General features: G+C 34.1%; 2 protein-coding genes across 3 annotated transcripts in view; one reads left to right on the top strand and one right to left on the bottom strand.

The window, feature by feature from the left end:
• Cdc73 (cell division cycle 73) overlaps positions 1 to 22,344 on the top strand; it is a 94,604-nt gene that overhangs the window by 47,811 nt on the left and 24,449 nt on the right. Inside the window, exon 11 of the mRNA XM_021198424.1 lies at positions 17,594 to 17,651. Coding sequence (XP_021054083.1) covers positions 17,594 to 17,651 — 58 coding nt within the window. The remainder of the gene's footprint in view (positions 1 to 17,593; positions 17,652 to 22,344) is intronic.
• The window catches only part of B3galt2 (beta-1,3-galactosyltransferase 2), a 20,554-nt gene continuing 1,796 nt past the window's right edge, over positions 3,587 to 22,344 (bottom strand). The window contains exons 1-2 of one of the 2 annotated variants that reach the window (XM_021198425.1): positions 11,522 to 12,165; positions 5,024 to 7,112 (exon numbers count right to left, since the gene is read on the bottom strand). In XM_021198425.1, coding sequence (XP_021054084.1) covers positions 5,725 to 6,993 — 1,269 coding nt within the window. In that variant the 5' untranslated portion in view covers positions 6,994 to 7,112; positions 11,522 to 12,165 and the 3' untranslated portion in view covers positions 5,024 to 5,724. Of the gene's footprint in view, positions 7,113 to 11,521; positions 12,166 to 22,344 lie in introns of those variants that run through there. The other variant, XM_029538444.1, reaches the window with a different exon arrangement.

Genomic DNA, 22,344 nt, shown 5'->3' with positions numbered 1-22,344 from the left:
AAAAAGAAAAAGAAAATGCTAGTCAATGGTCAGCTTTGTGTTTTATTTTTATTTATTTATATACTTACTTATTTTACTGGCAAATGCCTTGCTATCAACTCAGGCTAGCTTTGATTTCATAGTTCTTCTGCCTCCTGATCTTGGGTTAAAGTCATGAGCCCCTATGCCTGTTTTCAGCTTCTGTTCTTTAACAGATACATTGTTCTTGGATTCTTTTTTTTCTCCAATTTGTTCATGTGGTAGAGCAGCTGTGGGCATGGTCTTAACATTTTGCAAAATCCCATCGATATTAGAAATGGTTTTATTAGTGCAGAGTCTGCTCATACTGTGTCTTTTATCAGTTAGCTTTTGGCTACCATCAAGAAGTAAGCAAACAAACCAAAAACTTGGAGAAATAGATAAAATTAAAGAATACAGTGGCTAAAAATACATAAACTTTAACAGTGTAAGGATTTGTTTGCAGGAACTGAATACGTACATACGTAAATGTGTATAAACACATGTACATATTTGTGTACATATTTTACGTTTTTAATTTTTAACTCAATTACAGTTTTAGTCAAAGTAGTAACTGTTTCATTCTTGTTTTTCTTTGTTAGTTTTTTTGAATCCAGAGTTGATTTCTTTGTATCGTATGAGCAGAATTCTCTTTAATAATCATTGTAATCTCAGAGATGTACATGTTTCTGAGTTTTATTAATTTGTTGCTGAAACCCATTTTATTTTAAAATAAATTTTATTTTTATTGTCTGTTAAACACAATATTATGACACATTTATAGTATATCTGTTACTGTAATGAGATAAACTTACACATCAATCATTGCAAGTAGTCACCCAGGTTTCTTAGGTCAGTAGGGACACCTCTGAAGTTGAGACCTAAAATATTTTGACTTTACTTCATTAATTTCTTCTTCCCTTGATTTCTGGCATTCTGATAAATTTTCTACTCCAGATCTGAAAGAATTTTCCATTTTCGCAATGATAAGTGGTTGTTTTTTAAGGCAGTGGTATCTAGAAACTTTAACCTGAGCATTGGAAGTATTCACTGGACCAGGACAAGTCTGATGGCCCGAGTTCTATTTTGGAAATCACATAGTTGTAGGAAAAACCCAACTCCTACAAGTTCTCCTCTGCTTGCTGTGGCATGTGCTTAAACACATGTAAACACAGACTAAATAATTTAATTAAAAAAATTTTTTTTGAGACAATTTTGTCTGTTACACAGCTCTGATTATCCTTGAACATCCTATGTAGAAAAGCCTGGCCTCAAACACCTAGAGATCTGCCCACTTTTGTCTCACAAATGTCTTAATTAAAAGTAATTAAAAAATATTTTACACTATTGAGGCTCCATTGTCTTATATTGCTATTTCTAATATAATCCAGAAATTGAAATTTTCACTTAAATTCTTTGTATCATAGAAGAAAGAGTTCCTCTGTTGTTAAAAAGGAGGGATTGTGCACCTAAGCTCATGTGTTTTCTTCTAACGAGTACATTTATTCCATTAAGAGCACTGGCTGCTCCTCTAGAGGACTAAAGTTCAACACCCAGCACCCACATGGAAGCTCACAACTCTGTAACTCCAGTTTCAGCAGGTCCATGGCACCAGGCACGCACATGGTACACATATATGTGCATGCAGGCAGAATACTCATAAAGTAAAATAAGTAAATCTTTAAGAAAAGATACAGTATAAGTTTAAATGGTACTCATTGACTCAAAATAGACAAAAACATGAAAAAAGGTAGCTAATTTTCATTTCTTTAAGATCATGATTTTTCAGTGTAGTTGTAGAATATGAACTGTATAACATTCAAAATATATTTTTGTATCTTGATTAATTGGCAGGGGAGTTTAATAAGGCTATGTTTCACTCATTTCTAAAGTTTGCCTTCTATCTATTTTGTCTTAATTTTGAAGTATTACTGTGTTGCTTTGGCAGATCTGGAACTGCAGGGCTCAAGTAATTGACCTGTGCCTCATCTTACCACGTAGCCAAAGTCTAGTATAAGTAGGCTTCTCCATACCCTGCGTGCCTTTCATTTTGGTAGAAATTAGTTTTGCGTAGTTATGAATAACCCTTATAATGTTCATCTTCACTTTGGATTCTCTTTTTGACTACAATGTCATGAATTAATAAAGTAGTCATTAAAAAGCTTAAGAGAGTAGGTGCTTGAGTAATTAATACTGAATTTTATATCATCTGGCATCTATTTTTTCCTTTAAATATTTTTTATTTCATTTACTTGTGTGTGTGTGTGTGCACGCGCGTGCACTCACACATGCCATGGTGCACACTTGTAATGATCAGAGGACAACTTGTGTGAGTCAATGCTCTTTTCCACTATTTGGGTACCTAGGAAAAGGCATGGTAGTATCTTTGGTTTGTTTGTTCTTGAGATATGATCTCTTTATTATGCAACCCCGACTATTTTTGAATTTGCTATGCAGACCAGGCTGGCCTTGAACACACTGAGATCCACCATGCTTCTCCCTGGTATTAAAGGTATATGCCAGTACTCCTGGCTAGACTTAAATCAGGTGAGTTGGCATTGACCCCACCACAGATCAGTAGCTGAGAACTGGTCCAGTGGGTAAATATATGTACTGCTGTACTTGCCTACTATTAGCAGATGTAACCCAGGGCCTAAAACAGCAGTGCACAAATTTTTCAAAATTAAAGTTACCGGTCACCAATATTTGCAAGAGAAGAGCAAACACCCAGGGGACCAAATGTCTTTTCCTTTCGCTTTTCTTATTTATCCTTAATACCTGATGCCATGTGCCAGTGAGTGAACAGTGGCTGTGTGATCTGTGGACCTGGCCAAAGAGAATAATCAGAGAATGAGGCATAGTGGGATGAGCCAATTGTGCTTGGTTTTGTAGAACTGTTAGCTTCTGTCGTAAATGAAATACATAGCAGAACATCATAATAGTGGATGAGAGCATGATCTTTGAGGTGGAAGCCTTTCATTACTAGCCTTGTGATTTAATGTATTTAACCTCTTGCATGAGTTTTTTATCTTCTAGTGGTAAAAGTATTGTATGAAATAATAAGTGTATTTTAACAGTTCCAGGTACACTGCTTCCACAGTCAGTAAATATTGTGCAGTGTTATTGGTATTTTATTATTATTATTATTATTATTTTATTATTATTATTGACTTTTGGGAATCAGGTATTTAAAAAGTTCCAGTTAGGTGTATGTGCTTATGTTTATATGCATGAAAGACATTAAAGAAATGCAAATTATTTAGTTGTTGAAGAATTTCATTACTTCTAATTTTATTCAAAACTAATATTGTAAATACTGAAATTTGCATTTTCCTTCTGAAATGTCTATTAACACTTTGAGTTTAGTGTTACACAGTTGATTCTGGAAATTTTCTTTTGGTCAAATCAATATAATATAGTCATTTTCAAACATTTCTTATATACAAAAATTTCAGTATTATGGTAAACAAGATATAATTAACAACTGGTGAGACATTATATAGCAGCTCATAAAGATAGCATTTATATTACTGAAAATTAAATGTAAAAATAAATTAATAATAGAATTTTTATTTTAAAGTAAGGTTTGATGGTTTTCTTAGGATTTTATTGTTTAACCTAAAATTGCCTCGATCTCTCTCTCTCCCTGCCTTATTTTCCAAGTGCTGAAGCTGTGTTAGAACGTGTTCCCCCAAAGGCAAAAGTACAGACTTTTGACGTTAATAATTTGACTGGTTTAATGCTCTCTGAGGACTCAGACCATGATTAAATTCTTTTTTCAAATTAATGGAAATAATTTTAAATTGATACCTGATATTAAGCACTTAAGTATTTTTAAGAACTCTGAGTTAAAGTCAGTATTTTAAACCCAGTAATCCCATACTATCTTAGTTTTTAAATATCACTTAGGAGTTCTTTTTTTGTTTACATACTTGTACAGGATGCTCAAAACATACATACTTCCCGTTTTCATTTTAAACTTTTGTGGTATAAATCAGAGAGACTCAGTACACTGACAGGGTCTCTGTCTTTGATCACTGGTGTGGTATGGTGTTGTCCTCTGTATATATCTTTTTGTGAGGGAATTCTGTTCACTACAATTACATAGAATAAATTAAGTGAAAAATAATCTTTAGTTAAGAGCTGGGCATGTTTCATAGCTGATTATTGATAACCATTAAGTGTGGAATAGAATACTTAGGCTTCTTATTTAAAAAAATGAGCTATACATTTAATATAAGTAGAACTCTGTATTACTAACAAATAAAGCTTTTTGTGCTTCTGTCAAATTATCCTTTCATACTAGATTTAGTGATAAAAATGATTATTAGAATTCTGATAGGAAATATTCTGACTTAATTAAAATTTATAAATTTACATAGATACACTGTTTCAAAGTTACTGGGCTTGTGGTTATTGATGTTACAGTTCATAATAGGGCCAAAGGAAATATGAGAACATTTGTATAGCATTCAGTTCAGGGCTTTGTTGTTTACATTTTAAAAACCAATAGTACCTTGATAAAAGTGCATTAAGTATATTGTCCACTCTAAAAGCAAATGGTTATCAAACATAGAAGCTTTCTCCCCAACAGTCTCTAAATGGTTTTGAATTGATGATGTAAATATTTGTCATCTACCAAATTAAAAACCAAAGGTTTATAAACTTGACACTGAGAGAAAGAAATAAGTGCCATAAAATGATTAACTGTTGTCTTATGCACACCTGTTCTCAGAATATAAGCTTTTCTTATATCTTGCTGTTTGCAGATATACATTTTTAAAATACATTGAATGAAATGACCACTTGTATTTTTTTTGTTCCTTATTTAAAACCGCATATCACCCCTGTGCTGTTTTGTTACTACTCGTATTTCAGCTAGAGGAATATGATTCTATTTTACAGACATACTTGAAGTCAGGTATAGTTGAAGATAAAAGCACTCCCCAAGAGTGTAATATTTTAATCTAAAGGCAAAATCCATTGAAATATGGGCTTGACCCTTAATACCAATGAGGAAACAAAATTTATCTATTTTGATACCTTTAATAATTCATTTTATAAAAACTTGAGCCTGAGACACATTAATTTTTCACATTTATCACATCATGTCAAAATTATTTTCCCAGTATAGATGAGCATTAATAAGAGAAATTAAAATAATTATAAATTATTTTTAAAAGTATATTCTTGAATGAGAATTGCATTGCTCAAACACCTGAATGCTATAAATGAGTTTATGGAATAACTTAACTAAATCTTATTGCAACTGAGTCAGGTCAGAAAATTTGTTCTTTGCACAATTACAAAGTTCCTTTAAAATCAATAGTACTGTCTTATTTACATTTAGTTATATGGTGAAATCAAAAGTAAATCTAGGAATCTTTTTACTGTCTTCATTTCTTAAGATTTATATAGAAAATGTATGCAGATAACATTGTATTGGTCCCTAATGTAAGACTTGAACCATTTATGTATGCATGCTTATTATTGCATGTTAATATAGAGAATCTCCTTATATAGTTATTTAAATAGACTCTTTTGGGATACCTTTTTGTCATAATTTGCAATTGTATGAATTATCTTATTCAGAAATTTAAAAAATAGCTTTGAATTCCTTTATGGGATGAGTTGAACTAAAACTTGTCCTATGTATATAATCAAGTTTTTAACTATACATGCTTTAAGCAATATTTACAGACTCCACATTTGAACAAAAATAGTCTTCTAGTGTAGTTTGCGGTGTCGATACCTGCCTGCCTTTTCTTTTGCTGCATTGGCACAGGCGTTGTGCTTATTTTGTTGTAAATGGTTCCAGTATTTTATCAGTTCACTAGGCTGGAACTGATGAGAGGTAATTAGGTGGCTGTATTTACAGCTAGAATAAGAAACTCGCCAGTGATTGAACACGAACTCATTGGGAGGGGGCACAGGATCAACTCTCAACTTGGCAAGACAGATTCCTACATATACATCTTCCAAGTGCAAACGACGGATACCTAAAGAAACCTTAAATATCTTCTCTGCCAGATCCCCAGAAAAAACATAACCAGTTCCTGAGCAGAAGACAGGATAGCGCTCACTTGGGTAAAGGTCTGGTGGCATGTACCACTTACTGTCTTTGTTTCTGTTCGGTGCATATCCTCTCATTAGATAGCCAGTAAAATAGTTATGTCTAGGAGGCAGGTCTGGCTTTAATAACTTGTGTATTAAGTATTCTGTGTTGACAAACATGTCACTGTCCGTTTTCATAACATACGGAGTATGTGGACAGTATGTTGCAACCCAGTTCATACCCATTAGTGTTTTAATGGTCAGATTATAGTATGTATCTAAGTATTCCTGCTGAATTATATCATGATACTGTCTGCTTTCTTCTTGAATTGCATGTTGAAGATAGCCATTTAGCTTAATACTTATGCCCAACAAAAAAACCCGTGTGATTTGGATGCCAGGTGCTAAAGTTTCATTGCCCCAAGTTTGCCGTATAGCTCTTCTTGCTTCGATTTGTCCAGGTTCTGCAGCTATTAATAGTATTAAAAATGGACTTTTTTCTTGACATTTTTCAGGCTCATTGATAATATATTTGAAATGGTAAGAGTTTGGACGTCCAGTACCTTTCTCATTATAAATGCTTCCATTGGCACGGAGAGTGTTCTCTAGTCCTGTAACTCCTTGTGGTGATAACTCTGTGTTATTGGAGTTAGTTGCTGTTTGAGGCTTCAAAGTCTGAGGAACTACTTCTTTCCAAATGTTCCGAAGGGAGCTATGATTTGTCTCACTTTTTGTAGAACGAAATCCTCGGAAAGTGTATGTCACAGGATTTTCTTTGAATCCTGGTCTACCTGGTAACCAGTCATGATGATTGAAAAACAAAAACATAGCAAAAAGGAACACTAGAGAAAGTATACCCATAAGGTGAGTCCGGAACAGAGACCTCTTGGTATTCCAGGTCATTTTTGCAAAGCAGCAGTGTCGTCTTCTCCACTGAAGCATGTTGTAAATATCCAGTAATAGCAGATGTATGTGGCCCAAAACACTGTTGGTCCGTCCTGAATCAATACTGTTCTTGACTCATCGTTTTCTGGTTCAGGTACATGTCCCTCGATGTCATTCTATAAAGATGAAGCATAATGGTTTACAAAATGCAAAATCTTGCAAACTGCCTTAAAAAGTCAGCTAATAAAAGGACCTTTTTAAGCTGAGAGAAAAACTGGACAAGGCAACATAAAATCACCGACAACAAGATTTATGTCTTTAAAAAATATTCTTGTGTGTAATGAACACTAAAAAATATTCTTGTGTGTAATGAACACTCGGAAGATAAGTGATAGATTAATTTTATTTTACTCACTTAATGATCTCGATAGCTCTGCTCATCTGTCCCTTTGACCTAAAGGGTTTTAATGTTGTGTCATGTAGACAGGAAAAATGCTTTTAGATTTCTGACAAAGGCTCTGTAAGAGGGCCTTCAGAACAGATGGAAAATTTATTGACATTAATTAAAATTGATTTGACATACCATGGTGGTATGGTGCACAGTCAGTGGCCTTTTTTGGAAAAAGGACATGTATTGGTTTTGGAACAGACGGTGCAGGTTTAATTGTGGCAGAGTTCAGTTAGTCACAGTACACTGCTTGGCACATTTCCAGTCTTTTCCCCCCATCTCCCGTGTCAAAAAAGTCAGTGAGAAGATACACCTGTCAAAATTAATTTTTAGGGTTTAGTGAGTTCAGTGTGAGATTTTAGACAGCAATAAATAACACTTTACAATACTTTGCTAATTTTAACCATCCACCCTAAATAGTATATATCCAGGATATCAGTCTTATTTATCAATGGTTTTGGCAAATGATGTGTATTTTGCAGTTTTTCTGGACTTCTTGAAAAATATAGACAGTAGCTCCTACTATTGTGAACTGATTTAAATTACACTTTCCATAAAATACATTTTAAAATATTATTGAATTACACTTTTTTGCATGATCTGCAATGCCAGAAATTAGTTTAACTTTAAAGACTTTATAGTAGCATTACACTTATAGTTCTAGATCATTCAGAAGTTCATAAGAAATTAGTCATGCCTCTTAGGGAAAACTGGCTATTTTGCAAGAGGCTTTTCAGCATAGCATAAACTTATTTGTATTCGCTAATTTTTTTCCTCTTTTTTCCTATTCATAGGTGTTTCTAGATGAAGAACTGGGGTTCATAGAAGTAGTTTGAATTCCAATAAATGGTGTTTTAGGAAGTAGAGACACATAATCAAGTTTTGGCTTTTTTTTTTTAGTTCTTAAAAAAAAAAACCCAAAGTACAAGTCATTAATTTTGAGAATAGCATTATTAAATTCTTTTGATCTTTAAGTGATTTTTCTATTATACACTGAAATAATTTCTTTAAACAAAGGAAATAAAAATTATAACATAGCCACTTATTTCTAATTATATGTGTAAATGCTTGTGCTTATTTATCTCACAATAATGATCTACTTATGATTGATAACAGTTTAGCTTAACCTCGACACAAATGCATTTGAAAAGTAATAGAATTTACAAGGAAGTTCTCAAAAAATTGAGTGATTGTAGCATAAAATTTACACACACACACCATTCAGTTAGTTACTGCTTGAAAGTGTTAGGTGGCTATGAATGAATTACTATTCTAGTAACAACCACTAGGAGGAGCAAGTAGGTGGGAATTTGAACAGATTTCTATGTGTAACAGGCAGTAAGGTTTGATCTTGTTTCTGAAAATGAATGGTGCTTTTAGTTACTAGACTATACCTCAAACCTAAAAAAGTATTTAATCACATACACATACACATGCACACATGTGCACACACACATACACACAGACAGTAGTTTCTAAAAATTCTAATTTGGTCTTAGTTTTATTTACGTGAATTTAAATCTTAACCATACAAAGCTATTATATTCCTTGCAACATGGTTTCTACATGATATGAGTTCGAAATTACGGAGTTTTATGGCCTGATTTAGAAACAATTTTTCATGACTGTACTTACTAGTTGTCATTCTACTTAAAGCAGAAAACTATTTTAAAGAGTACATACGAAAATTATTTTATGTGGTAGATAATGACACCCACCCTCCCACGTCATAATGAGACTACTGGGTATTAAAGGGTTATGTATATAAATTTAAAAGTGAAGTTACTTTGGAAAGTTCATTTGATCTGTTTCAAGTATTATAAATATAAACGTATCAGCTTTGTGTTGATATAACAGTGCTTAGAACATGGCTGAGCACTCATCACTCAGAGTCTTTAAAAGTGCAAACTTTGTTAGAGAAAAACAGTTCAAGGTAGGATATATCAATGAATGGATAGAAGAACTTAAACGGATGAAGGCAGTAAGACACATTGTTTACAAGAAAACAATGTCCCTGAAGTTCCAAAGGGTTTGAATAGTACAGGAATATTACACATTTCAACCTATAAAATATAAAAACACCCTTAAATTATTATAATTAAAACAAAAAAGATGTATTTTTTTTAAAAAAATGTATTCAAAGACATGGCAAAATTTTAACTCTTAGTTTTGTTCTTATTCAAGAACTAATATTCAACAATTTTGTTGTAATTTTATATATTCATATGTGGTTCTATTATGATTTTATAAAATGGAGGTATGTTCTAATTTAAATTTTATAAGAATTGCATGTTTTTAAGTATTAATCTAGGAGAGCTTGGAATTCCTATACAAATACACCTATTTGATAACATGCATCTAGCCTTAAATTCATTTTTTTCCTAAAGTTTCTCATGATAGAGATCTGTCTTTCTCTGTCTCCGTGTCTGTGTTGTATGTGTATGCTGTTAAGAAAGTAAAATTGCTGTAATTATTTTTTTTGTTAGATGATAAAATTATTCACAGGTTAATGCCTGTTGAATATTAGTTCTTGGAAATAAGAAAACTAAGAGTTAAAATTTTGCCATGTCTTTTAACAGATTTAAAAAATAGATATTTTCTGTTTTAATTATTATGATTTAAGTGTGTTTTTACATCTTATAGATCGAAGTTTGTAAGGATGTTACTATTTAATGTATCCTCCTGTAGAGTTTCTGTCCTTTGACTTTGAAAAGTTGATATAAATATATTAGTTTCTAGGGACATTCCCAGATTTAAATGATGCTTTGATAAGAAAAGCTTGTATACTTTTAAAGCTTTGAAATATTTAGTTTATACAGCTTAATTTCTAATAAAGATACCAAGAGAGGCTGGGTTTTTTAAAATTCTTTTTGATTAGTTTCTGATTGTAACTTTTATCAGAATAAAGATACTTATGACTAGGAATCTGTTGATATGACAAAGTCTAATACACTCATTCAATCTTAATTTTACAACACAGTGCTTCTACAGATTTAATTTTTTTTTTCTTTTTGTGATTGTTAGTAGGGTAGTAAGTTTTATGAAAGTGAGAGGAAGAATCAAAATACTTAAAAGGTTTGTAAGATTTTAGGAATATTTTTGAGTCCCTGAGCCCTGAGCACTCTTAACATTAATTGTCCCCAGGATAGTTTATTTCTGTCCTGCAGACACATGTAGAGGCAATAAGCAGGTCATTATCACATGTAAATAAAGCTTAGAAACCCACTGTGGATATTATTTGACCTTGTATTTGACCATTATTAATGGATGCTGCATATTAAACTATTTTATGCTAGATTTTTCATTTCACTTGTATAATTACCTCCAGGACAGTCTTACACTTATTTAGAATCACTGTTACTTATAAGCTCCCTGTTTTCACCAATGTATTTAGAACAACTATTGATACCTCTTTGTTTAAAGTTGTATTCGTTGATACTGTAATAACATGTGACTGACTACTGTGGTGGTGTTATGTTTTGCATAAACTCACTAGCGTTTTAATCTGATGGCTAATGTTGTAACTTGTAGTATCTTCTTGTAGCTCAGTAACACTTAAAATTTGCTGATGTACTCCTGAATTGTGTTTCTATCTCTATCTGAAGAGATAGATATTAGAGAGAATATATTACTATGAAATGTTAAGATTTTGTTTTGAAAGGATTTTCCAAAAATACCTCAATATATTAAGTTCATATTCATGCTATTTAATATAATTTTACTCCACTGTCTCGTGATAGACATTTTAAAGAACGTGCTTTAATTTATTAGATAAGGAATCAATTTGACCTAATTTACTAGAGAATTGCCTTTTTTTTTTTTTTAAAAAAAAAAAGGGCTAGAGAGCTCTTTTTTTTAAGTTTAATTTCTCAGAGAACCTTTTCAGTAAATCTAGTTACTATTTGATTTTCTTTGTAATGTTACAATCTTGCAGAATTACTCCCAATTATTAAATTGAATAAAGCAACGACAGTTTGTCTAGTAGAAAAGGCAAATTTAAAATCATGTATTTAGAAACCCTTTCATAGTTTCAAGGGCAGTGAACTGTATGAACTTGTTTATCAAGTGTATTAGTGCCTATAGGGTTATGAAATTAAAACACATTTAATGAACATCGTACACAAGACAGCAACATACCTTTCTTTCTTGGTCAGACCATTAGATGGAGAGGATTATGTCTACTGAAAATACTTTTGGCACGCCATCACTTCAGCAAAAAAACGATGCTATCGAACATGCGCACATCCCCCAACAGTCTGCCTCCTGTGATTGCTTTTCACAGTATCCAAAGTGTCCATCTGTCGGGGTGTCTTCAAGTTACCCTTCTTGTTCATATGTCTATATCCTAGTCTTCAGAGATTTTTCCTTTCTTTCATTTTCTCTCTTTCACTAAACAAAAGAGCTGTAGCTGTCTGTTGTATTTGGTGCACAGTTGACTCTTTCCGACAGTTGATGCATTGAAGCTCTTTACATCTGCTGTATTCCCGGCTGGACAATGCAGTGCTGTATTCTCTTCTCAGTATCCATATTTCTAGTAATAGCGCTGAGCTGCAATGTTAAGCAGCAGAGCTGGGGTTTAGTGTTTCAGTTGCATTGGGGAAAAAAAAGGCTTTGCCTCTCTCCGTCGTGGTTGCCTGGCAGCTGCAGGAAGGATTTTTTGAGCTGTTTCCTGGGGTTTTAGTCTGTAATGTGAAATGCACGGTTCTTCTGTGCTGCACAAGCAGGCAGCAGTTTAAATGTGGGCTTGACAGATGCTGTCTCTGACAGAGCAGAATTTAACGTCACTGCTTGGCTGAGTCCCACGTGATTGTTTGCGTTCATTTTGACTAAAAACCCAAGGTAGGGGAAAGCTTAGAAATCTTCCTTCTATGTGATACATTATATTTATTCAGAACAAATGCAAGTATTATGATGAAATGGAGGTTATGTTTTTTTTTTAATCTTTATTTGAACTTATGTACAGGCTTTCTAAATATTTTCTGTGTTGGATGGTGGCTTTCATGTTTCTTACAGGCTTTTGTAGAGCAGTGATAAAAGCTTTTTACATGTTAAGTTGGTGTAAATTAACTCTTTCAGTGCATTCCTGCTCTTAAAGTTTTTGTCTAATTGTTCTGATTTGCTAGTCTAGTTAATACTCATTCGTTATCTGTTGTCCATAACTTAGATTTCCTCCCTATTTTCTCTAGCTTATCTAAGTCAGTTGCCTTGAATTACTTAATGTTGTGACACTGCCTACTTTTTTGCTCTGTGCAGTTCTTAGTGTTCTTGAAAGTAGTAAATTTAATTTTAAATCACTTTCTTGTTATCAGCATTAATTTTTTTCATGTAAAATAATGTGCATCACAGAATTAAAAATGATATAGTACATAGAACACACACGCATAGATTTTCTTGAAGATTGGTGAGTAGTTCTGCAGGATTGGTTGCATTTTGACTAAAAACCTTGGTAGAGAAAACTTCGGAACTTTTGCTTCTTATATAGAAAATAGTATGCTTATATAGATTACAGATGTGTGTTTAAATAAGTATAGTGATGAGCTAGAATCTGTTGCTTCTAATAATGTTTAATACTTTAGTAAATGGTTTAGTAAAATGCCATCAAACAGTTTGTTTGTTTTTTTTCCTTAAGTATTAGAGACTCTGAAATCCTTCTCTGGTATACTTAACTAAGTGCCTGGACATTTGGGCACCCCCCCCCCCCAGGAGAGCACTCGGCAGGAATTTTTGTTACTTGTTTTTATGGCCATAACTAACATTTCCCCTCTGACATTCTAAAGACAGTAATTATATAGTTTTAGAGCTTATGCTATATATTTTTAGGGATACAGCCTTCATTCATTTTCACAGACCATGATATACTATTTCAGGGGAATAAAAATTATATTTCCTCTAATAGTATTCAATTACTTATCTTCATGTTACTTATGTGCTTTCTTGGTTTAGGTGTACCCTATGACTGTCCTAGTTTGTGTCTTACACCCCCTAGAAATGATAGAATGGAAAAAATAAAAGAAGGAAAAAGAACTATAAGGAGAAACTTAAGGCTTAGAACTTTGGCTTTCCTAAGTTAGAAGAGGAATAAAACCCCTGTTTCTTACTATTTGGCTCTTAAAGCTCTATACTATATTCTTCACTGTCTTTTTTTCTTGTCTTCATAGACAAATTATTGATTCTGCTTAAATTATTTCTTCAAAGTAGAAGTGGCCTTTTTAACATCAGTGGTTCCTAATATTGGGGCTTAACTGAGGTTAGAGGTCTGTACAATTATTGTCTATTCCAAATTAGATTGAGCTGTAAGTACCTGAGCTGGTTATAAATGATATTCGCTTATGATAGTTTAATTTTCTAATATCTATTTTACAGATGAGGAACTGGTACCCAGAGTTCTGTAACCTAAATACCAGCTAATTACTGATAGGAAAGAGGGTTAGTTTAAAATTTTGAAACAGGTTTATTTAAAATTTTAAAATCTGAATTCCTGTGATCTACTCTTAAACATTATACTACATGGCTGCTGAAGAAATTGTGAATGTTCCCACCCAAATATTGACATAGTACCCCAGGAATCATTAATAGAATACTGAATGCATTTTGACTTTTTTCATTAAATGTTAATACCACACTGCTATGTGCTAACATGTACATTAAGGCATAGCTTATTAATTATTGGTAATATGAGGATTTACTGAATAAATTTTCCATCCTTTTTCTAGGGAAGGAGAAAAATAACTATTCTGCCAATTATTTTTAGTATATTTTAAGTCCATCCTTTGATGATACTTAGAGCAGGACAGTGCTAGATAAGTTCTCTACTTCTTATCTATATCCTCCACAATGTCTTTCTTTAATTGTATTAAAAGGTGTTTTTATTTTTAATTTACGGTAGTTATACATATTGGTGAGGTACCAATGAGACATTTTATACAATGTGTACTGATCATCCCAGAACAACTGGCATATACATCGCCTCTGAGATGTCCTTTTTTTGGTACTGAATTGGATTTATTATGGATCTCAGTTACTAAGGGCTTTATGGATAACTCAACAATGATTCCTGTCTTTGTTGGCTTCAAGCCTGAATTACCCACTAGTGACAATTTTTTTTCTACTGCTTTCTATGGAGCAAGTGTTTATATGACAAGAAGATCCCTAAGATTGGTAACCAGGCATAGTGTGTATCAGGCATAGTACTCATGTATACAGTAAGCAAGAATTTAAATAATATCTACTTTTTTTCCTTGAAATTTAAGTTGACTAACAGCTTACAGTATAGAAAAATAGTAGCAATGATATAAACTTTTTTTTAGTGATGTTTTCTAAGAACTTCAGGTTTTCAGGCAAGAGAAATGGTAAAAATGTGTTATGTCTCAACCTTGTAAAAATTCTTTCTTTAGTCTAGTTTCTTTTAAATCTGAATTCTGTGGTTAAACTAATTCCATAAATGTGGCAGGTTTCTTTGTCTAATTTTGCAAATTTTGCCTTGCTAGGTTTTCTACTTGTTAGTGGTGTATTAAGTATTGCTTACATAGGTCTGTTTTTATTTTTTATAACGTGGGCCTAAGGGGGAGAAAAGGTATCCATTATTTTGGACATTTTGATCCAAGCTATCCAACTGTTCTTTTTGTTGTTGTTTGTTTAATTTTTTGTTTTAAAATTTTCCTAGACATATCTATAATTACCCTTAAGGAATTGAAATTTATAGAAAGCTTCCTAATTTCTTATTTCTACTAAATACACAAAAAATATTCCTTTGTTCACAGAGTTTCTGGTTCTGAGTGGTTTGCATGATATAAAATAGCAGTAACTTTGGGAATCATCTGTTTATTGTTATGTGTAAGTTCCATCATGTATCCTTGATTTTAAAAAGATTGACAAGAAATGGGGTTAGAACATTTCAGACACTGAGCCATTGGAGTTAAATAACACAAGAAGGGAACCATAAGCCCAGTCTTGCCTACATTGGTCTCCTTTCTGTTTGTTTTAGTGTGGCTCCTATGTTTGATGTTCCTATATTTTATTTCAGCCCAAGACAAGAACTAAATATTTTTTCATTTCAGTGCTAGATTTTGAAACAGGTCTGATTTTTATCATGCTTATTATAAAATTAACTATTTTACATAGTTATCTAGGGACTGGAAATTAATCACCACTAATTTCTTAGCTCCAGTTAACCAACATCAGTTGTCCCAGTAGTCCCTTCTATTTTGGACTCTAAACCCAGTGCTACATGGCCAACACTGCCAGTTCTGCTGCTTGTTGGAACTGGAACATGGCCCGCCTTGTTCTATTACATTATCACCAGCCTTTTTTGTTTTCCAAATCCTTCACTGTCTAGGCTTGGCTGTCCTAGAACTTGCTCTGTAGATTGACCTTGAAGTCACAGATCTGTATGTCTTTATCATTGAATGCTGGGATTAAATGTGTGTGCTATCACCTGAACCTAAGATTTTCTCTAATTAGAACTTGTTCTGTTCCAGGCTGGCCTTGAACACAGAGATTTGCTTGCCTCTATCTCCTGGGATTAAAGGCTTGCACTACCTTGCCTGGACCTAAGCTTTTCATAGCCACTATTTCTCAAGATCCGGGTCAAAAACCTGTGTCCTCCATTTGTGGATTGTAGCTCATTCCAGATTAAAAGTCCAAATGAAAGCAATAACAAGATAATAAAAACGCCTAGATATAATTATTCCTTGTTCAATGGCAAATGCATAAACATCCAGCTTATCTGGGTGACCTCTTATCCAAAAGTCACCAAACATACTCTTAATCTGTTTATCTCCTTGAACATAGGATTCAGCTCCATTCTACTTCATGGAACAGTACTCCTTTATTCTATGAACCATACTTGTACTTTTTAAGCTTGCTCATTTTCACCAAGAGGCTCTTCATAAAAGTGAGCTTTAGTAACCACATAACAGAATTTATATCAGGTTTTTTTGAGACTTCCCTTGTCAAAGCAATTAATCTAAATCTCTAAACCTTAGCCTCAGGCAGACTCTCTGGACAATGGCAAAAAACCAGCCACATTCTTTACCAAAATATCATAAAAGCAGTCTCTCAAGTCACGTATAAAATGCTTCTCCTCTGAAACGTTTGGAGCCAGGCTTCCACAGTTCAAATAACCCTCAGCAACAAATTCTTCTATATTCTTGTTAGGATAGCTCATTACGCCACACTTAAAGATTTCCACTGCTTTCCAAATCCAAAGTCCCCAAATCAACATTCTTCCAAAGAAAAGCATGGTCAGACCCATCACAGCAATACCCCACTCCTGGTACCAACTTCTATCTTTGTTAGGCTTTCATTGCTGTGAAGAGACACCATGACCACAATAACTCTTGAAAAGGACAACATTTAATTGGGGCTGGCTTACAGGTTCAGACGTTCAGTTCACTATCATGGCAGGCAGGTATGGCCCTGGAGGAGCTGAGATCTCTGCTTCTTGTTCCAAAGGCAGCTAGAAAGAGATGCTTCCTAATAGTGTCAATCCCTGGGCCAAGCATATTCAAACAACCACCACAGGGTTATTAGATCTTTTTAACTTGAGATTATGTGTCATTTATCCATTTTGGCATTTTTGTGGGAAAAAGGTTAGGATTGGCTTTAAAATAGACTAGGTTGTATCTAATGTGTACATGGCCTTAAGCTTGACCCGCAGCCCTTCATTGAAAATTGACTTCAAAAGTTACAAAAGTAGTACCATTTTTGAAAATACTATTTTATTTAGCAGTTAAACAAATTATTAAAAATTTTACTTCCCTTTAGTAGTAGTTCATTGGTAACACTGTTCATTTTCATTACTATACCTTCTTTTAAAATAATATAAAACATAAAGAAGGCTTTTGTTTGCTTGTTTGTTTTGCCTCATGGTTTTAGGGTCTATTTTGTTAAAATGGACTGTCATTACCAGCAGCTCTGACTGTGTCACTGGTAAATTTTTTAGGGGTGGGACTTTTTGAGACCAGATCTCATACGTTGCTCAGACTGGCCTACAACTCACTATATAGCACCAACTGTTCTCAGTCACATAGTAGTCTGCCTGTCTTAGCCTCTTATTAAATATTTATTTAAATTTTGTTTTTTAAACTTATAGGCCTTGGCCAAATGGGAAACTAAATGAATGGGAGAGCTTTATGAGATCTCTTTAAAGTGTTTGTTATTTAAGTGAACTTTGATGTGATGTCATACATCAATTTTTATCTTTTAAAGGAAGGTGCATCTGCTCGTAAGACTCAAACTCCTGCAGCCCAGCCTGTACCTAGACCAGGTAAAAAAAAATATATCTATATATACATATAGATATATATATATATAAAAATACATATATATATATATGTAATTCTGACTTTTTTTTTTCTAGATGGTCTTGTTTTTGATGTGTAGTAATCTGAAGAAAATAATGGTTTGCTTAAAATATACCGAAAGGCCATTTCTCTTGAGTGCTGATTTTAGTCATCAGCATTCTGAAAGCAGGTCTTAAATTATGGTGATATACACAAAATGCTTATTAAAGTTTGGCCAACATCCTTAATCTTTTTTATTCATAGCAGGAAAACATAAAGAAGTTAAAATGTATAGTTTTACAGAATCTTTAAAACCTATATTTTTAATATTATTTACTGGATTATCTTTTCCTCAATTTGAGTTAAAGATTTGATTACTTATTTGTTTATATCACAAAATATCTGGCAAAAACAACTTATAGAAGGAAGGGTTTATTTTAATTTGAAATTTAAAGGTACAGTTCATTATCAAGGGAAATTACTGAGGCAGGAGCTTGAGGAAGCTGATCACATTGCATCCATGGTCAGGAAGCAGAGGGAAATGAAGAGTTAGCTCCGTTCGCTTTCTCCTGTTCATGTAGTATGGGATCCTAGCACCTGAAAGTAGTGCCACCTACATTCAGGATGACTCTTCTCACCTTGATTAATGTGATTTAGATAATCTGTCACAGACATTTCCAGAGGCTAACATAATCTAGACAGTCTCAGACATGACTGGAGGCTTGCTTCTTAGGTGATTAGATCCCATCAAGAATTATAGAAATCATCAACAAAATAAGTTATGTGACACTGTAACAATCATATATAAACTTACATCATAGAGGACATTTTGAGTAATTTGATGTAGATGAAGAGTTAAAGGACATTTTTATGATGATACTTTTATTTTTGGTTAAGATTTGTTTCAAAGGCTATATATCTCCTTATTTAACAATTCTTTGTTCTATGTTCATGGTATTCTATGCAAATTTGGATTATTATTTTTTTTCCTATAGAAGTTAAGCCTGTGCTGCTGAGCACTAAGTTCTATAATCACTTTTTAAAATAGTTGCTAGACAAGGTTACTATTGAAATACTTCAGAGTTTATCCTTTCTTGGTACTTAAAAAATGATTTTTGCTGATCCATCATGTAACCACTAATAGTATATTCCTACAGTTTCTATGAAATCTTTGCCAGACTTAAGATAAGCTAAAGAGCACTTTCTAGTAAGAAGGAAAAAAAGAAAAGGAAAAAGAGTGACAAATGACAATGGATTCAGAGAATAATGTTCATGAAGTATAGCTACATTAGAGAAGCAGTTATATACATTTTTTAGAATGGAAGGATAAGAAGTTGTGGTTTGTCAGTCTAATGAAGATTACATAAGAGGTTCAGAAATGACAAGGTAAAACAAAAAAATCACCTTGAAGATTCTCCCATTTTATATTCTGTGGATTAATATGAACTCAATTTGTAATTTCTCAAAATCAGTATACAAAACAAAGGAGTAGAAGGAAGTTACTGATGTGTAGTAAATCACTTTGCTCAAGTGTGTGTGTGTGTGTGTGTGTGTGTGTGTGTGTGTATAGAAATGGAAGTTAAGGGGTATTGGCATTTGAATGTTAAATGTCCCAATAGTTTCATGTGTCTGAATACTTGTTTCCCAACCCAGTGATGCTATTTGGGAAAGTTGTGGAAGTTTCACAAGTGGAAGAAAGGCACTGGGGATGGACCTGGAGGCTTTCTATCCTGGCTGCACTTTGTGCTCGCCTCCTGCTTCCTCCTCCATGCCTTCCTTTCCTGCGTCATTGGCTTTCCTGCAATAATGAGCTGTATCTCTTTGGAACTGTAAGCCAAAATAAACCCTTTCCCTGGTAGGCTGCCTTTGCCAGTTTTTTAGTATATTTGTGAGCTTGTATGTGTGTACACTGAGTAGTCCACAGAGCACATATGTAAGTTAGAGGACATTTTTGGGGAATTGTTTCTCATTTTACTGTGTGAGTTCTGGGCATTGTACTTAGGTTGTTAGTTTTGGCAGCAGGCACCTTTTTCTGCTGAGTCATCTTGTCAGTCCTTGTTCAAGGTATTTTGTCAGAACAACAGGTTAATTATGAAAAGAAAAGGGTTTTCACAATCAAATGTGAAGTATCAGGTTCTGAAATCTTCAACTCTTAGTATCTTATGCTGCTTTTTCATGTGCTCTACACAAGTACACTGAAGTTTGAACTGATAGAAGAAATTGAGTCTAAACTGAGTATCTTATAATATCTCAGATGTGCCCATGCCTTCCCACCCTCCCTCCCACCCGCCCAAAGTTAAGGTAATTATTTTTGTGAGCACTTTCGTTGTATGAAAAAGTTTTGTTACATGGTATTTCTCAGTTTGAAGGAGTATTGGTTTAATATTTGACATGTTCATTTGCTAGTTTTTGCTAGAGTTTGTTAGCTCTGGCAGTGTGTTCAGCAATCCAAGGAGGAAATGTAGCTTTGGCGACTATGTAAAGCAGACACACACTTGGTGGATGAAGCACGGCTCCAGCAACTTGATTTTTTTTTTTTCCCCCACAGCTTATATCCTCCAGCAAAATCTTTCACTCAGTATAAAAATTACAATGTAGTTACATTCTATTTTTCTTTAAGTGAATGATTCAAGTGAGTATAAGTTAAAAAAAACAAAAACAAAAAACCTCATATTCAAACACCCTTACATGATTAAATGTTTTACATTTTACAGGCAAAAATCAAATTAATCCTAAGAACCCACTACGTTTGTGTCTAAGCAAAGTGTAAGCAAGCAAGGTATTTTTCTCAAGCAGTTCTCTTACTGGCAGGCTGCAATTTGCAGTTACAAAGAAAGGATCAATCATTTTAGAATCAGAAATCTAACTTTTATACATATAAGATGCAATCAGTCATTTCTGCTTTAAATCTTCAGGCTGTATACCAACATATGGTAATTTTTATTAAATCATATTGGGAAGTCGAGAGCAAAAATGGGTAAAAGAGATTAATCATGGCTTTGGTCACCATCCCAGCTTTAGCAAGAGAGACATGCCAGCTAGTACTAGTCAGGCTGCCACTCTTGTTTCCTAACCTCAAAGATTCCTCACTCAACTCTCAAGAGTATGCCTTTCTGAACTTTTGTTCCCCAAGTTTCTCCACATCAAAGCCACAGAAACATCCTAACTTTACTAACAATCTGCATTTCTAAATTCTTTCTAAGGGTGGTGGTTAATTCATTAACCTGCTCTAGCAGCAATAATTGAGAAAGATCAATCATAATTATTATTGTAAATGCCAGTGATACTGCCCCCTTAGAGTTGTCATACAACTCAGATAATGAGGGAAGTGGTGACCTTCAGGGCAACAAAGCAGAGTGAAACTCCATAACAACATGAAGTGCTATGGCCTCTCCGAAGTGCACATCTGTCACGGAGTGCACATCTGTCATGGTTGTACTGACCAACTGCTGGTCCAACCTCCATGACTTCCAAAGCTGTTTACTCTTTCTCTTGCACGGCTCGCCCATAGCTCCTCTAATTGCTGAGCACACTGCCAGAACTGGCCTTTGACAGTTATTTAAGCCTGGACTTGGGGGATGGGGAGAGAAGGACGACCTGGGAATACAAAAATATACCTGCCAGTGCAATATGTAATAACATGGGGGCATTATAGAATTGTATATATTCTTTAAGTAGAGTTTGGTGCATATGGAAATGTGGAATGAACCACGTAGCCTCCACTTAGACTAGAGACCTAAAGGAAGGAATTTCGTTTATGAACAGTTAAATTTGTTTTTTAACTTAACTTTGTCAAATATGAGTAAATTATATAAGTAAATTTATATCTAGACAAATCCCTAGATATAAAGCATTTAACTAAAAGGATTTCATGTCTTTAAGAAAATTTGGAAAGTAGCTAGCTAACAGTGGTTACATGTTTTCTAGCTCATCTAGAAATACAAGTCTTGAGTACGTCACAATTCAATTGTCATATCGTTTTTTTTCCCCCAATTTTTCATTAGGTATTTACTTCATTTACATTTCAAATATTATCCTGAAAGTTCCCTATACCCTCCCTCCTCCCCTACCCACCCACTCCCACTTCTTGGCCCTGGTGTTCCCCTGTACTGGGGCATATGAAATTTGCAAGACCAAGGGGCCTCTCTTTCCAATGATGGCCGACTAGGCCATCTTCTGCTACATATGCAGCTAGAGACAGGAGTTCTGGGGTTACTGGTTAGTTCATATTGTTGTTCCTCCTATAGGGTTGCAGACCGCTTCAGCTCCTTGGTTACTTTCTCTAGCTCCTCTATTGGGAGACCTGTGTTCCATCCAATAGATGAATGTGAGCATCCATCCACTTCTGTGTTTGCCAGGGACTGCCAAAGCCTCACAAGAGACAGCTATATCAGGGTCCTTTCAGCAAAATCTTGCTGGTGTATGCGATAGTGTCTGCGTTTGATGGCTGATTATGGGTGGGGTAGTTTTTGGATGGTCCATCCTTTCGTCTCAGCTCAAAACTTCATCTCTGCAACTCCTTCCATGGGTGTTTAGTTCCCAATTCTAAGAAGGGGCGAAATGTCCACATTTTGGTCTTCGTTCTTCTTGAGTTTCATGTGTTTTACAAATTGTATCTTGGGTATTCTAAGTTTCTGGGCTAATATCCACTTATCAGTGAGTGCATATCATGTGTGT

Source organism: Mus pahari, chromosome 5 (genome assembly GCF_900095145.1).
Source record: "Mus pahari chromosome 5, PAHARI_EIJ_v1.1, whole genome shotgun sequence".
Lineage (NCBI taxonomy): Eukaryota > Metazoa > Chordata > Mammalia > Rodentia > Muridae > Mus > Mus pahari.
Note: the sequence above shows the minus strand (reverse complement) of the source record. Positions and strands in the feature narration are given on the sequence as shown.